Below are 9,914 nucleotides of genomic sequence, written 5' to 3' on the forward strand. Positions count from 1 at the left end.
ATCAAGCTTCACCAATTCTATCCTGTGGGGAAATAATATAGAGAAAGATATCATCATAAAGAGGTTAGCCTTTCCCCACTTACCATTTTACAAGCTAGATTATCCTCCATTACCAAGCTGTTAACTGTCTTCCAACTGGTTAGAAGGAGGGGGGAAGTGAAGAAGTACTCCTCAAGTTCCTGCACCTCCCTTCCAGTCAAGCCTGCTTGTGTTTCTACAAAGACCAGGGATTAAGGTGACTTGATTGTCACTGACCCCTGTCATCGTACAGTTTCCCTAATCCTACAAATGTAATTTCTAGAGCCTAACCAAAAAAATATCAGCGGCCTGAGGCAAAGAAGGAGGAAGAAGGAGCCATGTACCATGAACTCCCCTGCTGTAGCATCTCCAACCTGGAAGAAGGACCACTTGTGGCAGATCCTGTTGGAGCTGGACTTCGAGCCTGACAAGGCCAAGGCCAAAGCGGGGAAGCTCATTATGCACACGAAGCTGGGCGCGAACATGTTTGACAAACCTAACAGTGATGCCTTTCACATAGTTGCCTACATTTTGTTTACTGCTCTGAATCCATCCCATGCCAAAGAAGTCTTCAGATTTTGTTGGCCTCCAATAGACCAAAAAGCTGATGTTGAATTTCAGAAACAGTGCTGTGAGTGGTTGAAAAAAATTTCTGATGAATGTGGTAGCAGCTTTCCTCAAGTCATTGGTTCATTGTTTCTTTTTCCTGGTGGCCCTAAGTTTGTTTGTCTCATGTACTGTTTTGCAAGATTTGTTGCAGCACAATATATTAAAACCAACTCTGAAAGTTCTAATAATAAGTACTTCATAGAGACATTTAATAAAAAGTCTCAAGTGCCCTATAAGTCCTTTACAAGATGTTACATAGGACGAACCAGGTTTTTACAAATTTTACAAAAAGAAGATTCTCTGATTCGACAATACCAGGAAAATTCTCAAGCATTAATTAAAAAAATAAGAGATTTGAATTCATAACATACTGAAAAATTGCAAAAATTACACAAAAAGAACCAGAATGAAGACCCAAGAGATATATTAGAAAAAGTTCAAAAGGTTCGATTGATGTGGGATTCTCTGATGGAAACTTTTACATTTTTGGAAAAAGAAAGAGAAGTTGTTAATTCGGTTATTACAGGTCATGTTGATCAGTATACTTTGGATGGAGCTGGTGGTGCTATTAAGATTCCAAGGCTCTTGCTGGATAGAATTGAAAAACAAATGTGCTATTTATTTATAGGAAACCTTTATGAAGATGGAAAATTGAATCTTTTAACTGTTATTCAATTACTAAATGAAGCCCTGAAGATTTTAAAAAATGAATGTAGTCATACTGACCAAACAGGATTGACAGCAGACCTTACTTATGTTGAGAGAGAGGCCAGAGTTCAGAAAATCACTTTATCACATGTGAAGCAGTTGAGGTATAAAATAAAACAAGAGGCTGCTCTTATAAGGCAATCAAATGCTGAAAAACAAAGAAAATGGAATAAGAAGTGGGAAGAGTTCCTTAATCAGGCTCCTTTTAGTCTAATTAAAGATGAGACTCCAGCCCTGGATCTTTTACCCAAAATGTCTCCTCTTTCATTTGATCCTGCTTCAGAAGAAGTTTAGGAAAATAGTGTCTTCTATCGATATCCCATATCACTTCCAGATGCATCTAACAAGCATACCCAAGAAGATTTCCATGGGATGGATGATAATGCAATAAGAACTGAGGATGATAGTGCAATAAGAACTACAGATGAACTAGTCTCTTCCTTCACAAATCTGTGGTGAATCTGCTATAACTGCCTTGGCAACCTCCTCTGCCAGATGATCTACTTTTTTGAAGGGATCTAGCTTTGGTGTTGAAAGCATACAAATCTCTCTCTTCTTCTGAGCTGACAATGATTGAGATGTGTCCATTTTGACTTTTTTTTTAATTTTTTGAAAGTGATTGTTCTTTATCTCTAATAGTCTTTGTCTTTATATCCTTTTCAAGCAATATTACACTGCTACTATCAGACACTGTATCTGACTGCATTGGAAGGACAGAGATGTAGAATTAGGGACCTTAATCAACCATTTATTTTCTAATCCATTTTTGACAAGGAAGTAGTTTCTAAGAACTCCAGAAAATTTGACTCCTGAAATTAGAAACTCACAAAGAGAAGTTTTTCAAGATGAAGTTGATCCAGATATAGAGGTGGCTCAAACAGATGCTGTATTAAATGATCAAACATGTTTAAACATGAACAGTTTTCTCTTGGGGTCAGTTTTTAATAAATCATTCCTGCCTGAAGGAAAAGATCTCCAAAATTTGGGCCTCAAGAGAATATAGGAACTAGTCACCTTGACCCACTAACAAGCAAAGGCGCAGAAATTTTAACCAAAGGAATCCAGGATCAGAACTCAGAATGCTCAGCTTTACAAGAAGATCTTGAAGAAAGTGACTATACAGGATCAATTTTATCTGCTGCAGAAAATAAGATGGATGGAGTTAATGGCAAAGAAGAGCATGTTAAAAAATTGAACTTCTCATTTGCATCTTGTAAAGAACAGTCTTGGGTGTTGAATTCTATGATCCCGAATGAAATTAGTTCTAATAGTAATAAGGCTGCCCATTTTAATATATTACATGAAACCGCTCCAGAAGTAGCTGACAATTTGACTCTTAATAGCTCCTTTAGCACAGAATCCATTGATGAAGCAGGGCAGTATAGTTCAGTGGCTAATGATGTCTTAATGGAAGAGACAGAGAGAAAAATATCAAATATTGAAGAAAGAACTTTGGATTTTGAGGCTATCCGCAGTAGATTGGAATCTCTTAAAAATCTGTATATGAGAGAAAGAAAGAGTTTTCTCCTGAAATATATACAAAACAGGATTCAGAATTGGGCTATGCTTCAAATAATGTGGAAACAGATGACATAGTTAATTTTCTCGGAGATTTTCCTGCTCTATGCACAGAAAACACAAGACCACCTCTACGAATGTCCCTTGGTGAAAGAAAATCTCTTTCACCACTTATTAAGTTTTCTCCAGAAGAATGAAGACTAAGGCCCACAAAGCCAAACAGTATTGGAGAATTTTTACCTTATTTAAAGGAAGAAGACAACTTGGATTAAAGTCTGAAGAAGATGGAGCAGTTGCACAATTAAATTATGATGGATTTAAATTGAAGATAAAATATAGAATAAAAACTGATTTGTAATAAAAAAAATCTTATCATTACTAAGTCAAATCCTTTCTTTGTTATTTCACACAATGATGAAGTCAGATCAATGCTTCAAAAAACATTCTCATATTATTAGGAGATTCTTGAAAAGGATGAAAAATTAACTATTCTTTCTTATACTGAGAGAAACAAAAGTATTTGATCTTTAATCCCTGCTGTCCTGTAAGTTATCTGATTCCTTCATGATTCAAAATATATTATGTTATTCATGCATGACATATGAAAACACAAATGTGCTGATATTCACAATTTTATGGGTTATCTTTGCTTAACTATTGTAATACTTATATAAAAAATTCAGAAAATATTTTTAGATACTTAGTAAAAACTTGAAGACCTCCAGCAAAAAAGAATTCATTATTTTCTGAGGTAACCTTTTCCAATTTTAAATTGATCTGATTATAAAGAAGTTTTTTATTTCAATATTTTTTGTTTTGACGTTAAGTTGAATATTTGGAAGTACCACATGGTTTGCTATGACAAGGCAGAAAAATTCCAATACCCATTCCATATAAAAATTCTTAAAATTTTAAAGGCCCCTCTTTAAGTCATCCCTCCACTATAGTAAATATCCCAAGCTATTTACATCGATTTTCATGTTCTATAAATGTGGAGCCTTTTATTTTTTTAATTATATTTTTCAAAATGTTTTCTAGTTTACTAATATACTTCTTAAAACATGACATATAATACCACATAAAAATTTCAGCTGTTCACTAGGGAGGAGAATATGGCATGCCAAAATTTTAGGAAAAACAGATTTTTTGAAAGACAAGTAAATGAGAAAAGGAAATACCCTATTCTCTAATTTTCTTTTATTGGAAGCAGAGTAGCTGTCAGCAGCCAGATCTTTTTTCAGTATTTTGTTGTTAAGTTGGCTAGCAAACATACTACTAAACTTTTAAGAAGTGAAAATAAATATAGGAAGTAGTACTGATTCTAAATATGTAGTAAGAAAAGAAGAATATTACAAACCGCATTTTATTAGTTCTTAAATATCAGATGAATAGAAAACCTTGAAGAATGTATTTTATCTTAATAAAATTCTGCCCCCCTTTTAAAAATGAGAAGAACATATATTCTGAAAGGACTGCCTCCAGAACACTGACCTAAACATAGGAATAGCATCCTTAAGAGAGAGAATTTATTATTTTCATATAAAGGGAATTTAGCCCTTTCAGAGGTCCTAAATATTCCAAAACAGGATGGACTACTGTCCAAAGTCCTGGAAATTTCTCATAAATCCAGAAGAACAAGCAGAAACCTAATTTAACAGTTGCTCCCAATTCATTTGAGCTACTGTATTGTTTATCTATTAAAAATCTCAAGAGTTGACTATGATCTGGACTTCTGGGTTAAGATTGTGGCAGAGTAGAGGCAGGGCGACTTTCTCTCCTTACAAACAGATATAGCATGCCTCCAAAGGACAAGAAAACAAAATCCAGACGAAAGAAGGGACCTCATAATAGGGTTCAGTATTGAAGGTACGTGGGATTTGGGCACTTCCACACTATAAGGGGAGGGAGAATTGCTCCCATCAAAACACAAGCGGATCACTCCTCCCCCACCCCACCCCAGAGACTGAGACTGTGCTCCAGAATTAGAGCAAGTGGGGACACAAAATCTAGCTCCTTGGCAACTAACCTGCACCACTAGGAGCTTGCCCCTGAGAGCAACAAGACCTGAAAACCCAGGTGGCTGGAAAACTCAGACCTTGGACATGGGACTGGGGAAGAGAGAGAGGTAGCAGCATCTCCCAGCTTGCTCAGACTCAGGGGGAAAACCTCAGGTGGTGGAGCAAGCATGGGCCAAATACAGGGCTCTACACAGCTGGCTAGGAACATAGGAGCTCGACCCTGAAAATAGCTAGACCAGAGATCCCAGGAAGGTCCCCAGAGAAAAGAGGAGACTCACACAGTAGCCTCGGGCAAAAATTGCTCCCTAACTCCATACAAAGAGAATCAGATTGCCTTACTCAGACTTCTGGCGGATAAAGCACAATGATGCCAAGCAAAGCTCAAGAAATAAACAAGAAGACAAGGGAAAAAGCTCTAACACTTGATAACTTCTGCACAGAAAAAGCCCAGAAAACAGAGGAAGACAAAAAATTAAAGACATCCAAACCTTCCGAAAAAAATGAAAACTGGTCACTAGCTCTTGAAGAGTTCAAATCTGAGATTGTAAGAAAGATGGAAGTGATCTGGCAAGAAAATAACAGTTTAAAAGGCATAATTTCACAACTGGAAAGTGAGGCTCAGAAATCAAATTAATTGATAAGCAAATTGAACACCAAAAATGACCAGCTGGAAGCCTTGAAGAACCAAATAGAGCAGATTGAAAAGGAAAACAAAAGATTTTATCTGAAAACCAGTCTCTAAAGGCTAGAACTGGGCAATTAGAAACCAATGATCTCACAAGACAGCAAGAACAAATAAAGTAAAGTCAAAAGACTGACAAAATAGAAGGAAACATGAAACAGCGCAATGAAAAGTTAATAGACCAAGAAAACAGGTCTAGAAGAGACAATTTGAGAATCATTTGTCTCCCTGAAAAAAAACAGAAATTAATAGAAATTTGGACTCCATACTAAAAGAAATTATTCAGGAAAACTGCCCTGAAGTTCTACAACAAGAGGGCAATATAGACATTGAAAGGATCCATAAATCACACTAGACCCTGAAAAGACAACCCCCAGGAATATAATAGCCAAATACAAGAGCTTCCAAGTAAAAGAAAACATTTTACAAGAAGCCAGAAAGACACAATTCAGATATCAAGGAGCACCAATCAGGGTCACACAGGATCTGGCAGCGTCCATGCTAAAAGACCTCAAGGCTTGGAATATGATATTCAGAATGGCAAGAGAACTGGGTCTACAACCAAGGATCACCAACCCATCAAAACTGACTATATACTTCAAGGGGAAAGTATGGGCATTCAACAAGTTAGAAGATTTCCAAATATTTGCACAGAAAAGACCAGGACTAAATGGAAAGTTTGATATACAACCACAAAAACCAAAAGAAACATGAAACAATAAATAAGAAACAGAGGAGAAAGAAAGAAAACTCTTATTTTTAAAGTTGCCTCTTTAAAGGCTTTAATAAGATTAAATTATTTGTATTTCTATATGGAGAAAAGTTATGTGTATTTTTTTCAAAAACTATATTCACTATTATAGTAATTAGAAGAATTATTCTTCTAGGGAGAGGTTGGAGCACTAAATGGTCTAAGATGAGAAAGCATGGGGAAAAAAGAGGGGGGAGAATAGTAGATGACACCAAGAGAAACTTGAATGAATAAGAAAAATAAAATATTCTATACCACACAAAGAGAGCATGGGAAATGGAGGGGACAAATACAATTATAAAAAGGAGAGGAAGAGATCATTAAGAGGTGCTATTTAAAACTTACTCTCAGAAGAATTAATCCTGAGCAGGAAGAGTAGCTAAATCCATTAGGATATAGAATTCTATCTATCCCTACTGAGAAAGTCAGAAGGGATCAAACAAGGGGAGTAGGGGATTGGGGAGGTCAAAAAAGGGAGGGGAGGAAAGGAAAGAGGGAATTCATTAGACCTTAAAAAATAAAAAGAGGGGACTAATAAGGGAGGGGGTTGAAAGGGAAATAAATCAAGTGAGGGGACAAGGGGGATTGGTTAAAACAAACCACTGTTTTAAAAAGAAATAGCATAAGAAGAAGGGGTAGGACTAGTAGAGGATACCAAAATGTTGGGGAATGTACAATTGATAAATTTAACTCTGAATGTGAATGGGATGATCTACCCCATAAAATGGAAGCAAATAGCAAAGTGGATTAGAAACCAAAATCCTTCCATATATTGTCTACAAGAAACTCATATGAATTGGGTGGACATACACAGGTTTAAGGTCAAGTGCTGGAGCAAAATTTTTTGGACTTCAACTGAGAAAAAGAAGGCAGGAGTGGAGATCATAATTTCTGACAAAGCCAAAGTAAAAATAGATATGATTAAAAAAAGAGAGGGAAGGTAATTACATATTGATAAAAGGCAGTATAGATAATGAGGAAATAACTATTCTCAACATGTATGCACCAAATGATATAGTATCCAAATTGCTAAAGGAGAAACTGGCAGAGCTTGAGAAGGAAATAGATAGTAAAACTATACTAGTGGGAGATCTAAATATTCCTCTTTCAGATCTAGATAAATCAAACCAAAAAATAAATAAGAAAGAGATAAGAGAGATAAATGAAATCCTAGAAAAATAAGATTTAATAGATATGTGGAGAAAAATAAATAGGGACAAATAGGAATAAACTTTCTTTTCAGCTACACATGGTACATTCACAAAGAATGACCATGAAATAGGGCATAGAAACATTGCAAACAAAAGCAAAAGAACAGAAATAATAAATGTAAACTTTTCAGATCAAAATGCAATGAAAATAATAATTAATAAGGGTACCTGGACAGATAAATCAAAAACTAATTGGAAATTAAATAATATAATTCTCGAAAATCAGATAGTTAAAGAACAAATCATAGAAACAATTAATAATTTCATTGAAGAGAATGACAATGATGAGACAATCTACCAAACTCTGTGGGATTCAGCTAAGTCAGTACTCAAGGGAAAATGTATATCCTTGAGTGCATGTATTAACAAATTAGAGAGGGAAAAGATCAATGAACTGGGCATGCAAATTAAAAAACCAGAAAGGGAACAAATTAAAAATCCGCAGCTAAAGACCAAATTAGAGATTACAAAAATTAAAGGAGAAATCAATAAAATTGAAAGTAAGAGAACTATTAAATTAATAAATGAGATTAGAAGCTGGTACTTTGAAAAAACAAACAAAATTGACAAAGTGCTGGTCAATATAATTAAAAAAAGGAAAGAATAAAACCAAATCATCAATATCAAAAATGAAAAGGGAGACCTCACCTCTAATGAAGAGGAAATCAAGGTAATCATTATAAATTATTTTGCCCAAATATATGGCAATAAATTTAGCAACTTAGGTGAATTGGATGAATATTTATGAAAATATAAATTTCTTAGATTAACAGTAGAAGAAATAGAATACTTCAATAATCCTATATCAGAAAAAGAAATTGAACAAGCCATCAAAGAACTTCCTAAGGAAAATTCCCCAGGACCAGATTGATTCAAAAGTGAATTCTATCAAACTTTCAAAGAACAACTAATTCCAATACTCTACAAACTATTTGATATAATAAGGAAAGAAAGAGTTTTATGAAACTCCTTTTACGATAAAAATATGGTACTGATCCAAAACCCAGGTAGATCAAAAACAGAAAGAAAACCACAGACCAATTTCCTTAATGAACATAGATGCAAAAACTTAAACAGAATACAAGCAAAAAGACTCCAGCAAGTGATCACGAGAGTCATTCATTATCATCAGGTGGGATTTATACCAGGAATGCAAGGATGTTTCAACATAAGGAAAACCATTCACATAATTGACCATATCAACAAGGAAACCAATAAAAAGAACATGATTATCTCAATATACTCTGAAAAAGCCTTTGACAAAATACAACATCCAATCCTATTGAAAACACTAGAAAGTAAAGGAATAGAAGGACCTTTTCTAAAAATAATAAACAGTATATATCTGAAACCATCAACAAATATCATATTGAATGGGGATAAATTAGAACTCTTTCCAATAAGATCAGGAGTAAAACAAGGATGCCCACCCCCACCTCTATTAGTTAACATGTCCTAGAGACACTAGCAGTAGCAATTAAAGAAGAAAAGAAATTGAAGGTATTAAAATGAGCAATGAGGAGACTAAGCTAACACGCTTTGCAGATGATATGATAGTCTACGTAAAAATTCCTAGAGAATCAAATCAAAAGCTAATAGAAATAATCAACAACTTTAGCAAAGTTGCAGGATACAAAATAAATGCACATAAATGATCAGCCTTTCTATATATTTCCAGCACATCATAGCAGCAAGAGGTAGAAAGAAATACACCATTTAAAATCACCCTAGACAATATAAAATGCTTAGGAATCTATCTACCAAAACAAACACAGGAATTATATGAACACAAGTACAAAACACTTTCCAAACAATTAAACTAGATCTAAACAATTGGAAAAACATTGATTGCTCATGGGTAGGATGAGCTAACATAATAAAAATGACTATTCTACCCAAATTAATTTACCTATTTAGTGCCATACCTATCAAACTTCCAAAAAACTTTTTTTACTGAATTAGAAAAAAAAGATTACAAAGTTCATTTGGAAGAATAAAATATCAAGAATATCAAGGGAAATAATGAAAAAAACGTGAAGGAAGGGGGCCTAGTAGTACTGGATATTAAACTATACTATAAAGCAGCAGTCATCAGAACGGTATGGTACTGGCTAAGAGACAGAAGGGAGGATCACTGGAATAGACTTGGGGTAAGTGATGTCAGTAAGACAGTCTATGATATAAACAAAGAACCCAGCTTTGGGGACAAAAATCCACTATTTGAGAAAAGATGTTGGGAAAATTGGAAAACAATATGGGAGTGATTAGGCTTAGATCAATATCTCACACCCTATACCAAGTTAAATTTAGAATGGGTGAATAACTTGACTATAAAGAAGGAAACTATAAGAAAATTAGGTGAACATAGAATAGTATATTCATCAGATCTATGGGAAAGG

At 34.7% G+C, this 9,914-nt stretch overlaps 1 protein-coding gene across 1 annotated transcript; it reads left to right on the forward strand.

The window, feature by feature from the left end:
- Positions 1-363: 363 nt before the first annotated feature.
- On the forward strand, positions 364-3,158 carry LOC123252373 (HAUS augmin-like complex subunit 6). Its single transcript, XM_044681712.1, is given in 5 exon segments — positions 364-1,439; positions 1,545-1,767; positions 2,048-2,268; positions 2,301-2,809; positions 2,890-3,158. Coding segments are annotated over 5 exon segments (2,298 nt in total).
- Positions 3,159-9,914: the final 6,756 nt, after the last annotated feature.

Source organism: Gracilinanus agilis, chromosome 6 (genome assembly GCF_016433145.1).
Source record: "Gracilinanus agilis isolate LMUSP501 chromosome 6, AgileGrace, whole genome shotgun sequence".
Classification (NCBI taxonomy): domain Eukaryota; kingdom Metazoa; phylum Chordata; class Mammalia; order Didelphimorphia; family Didelphidae; genus Gracilinanus; species Gracilinanus agilis.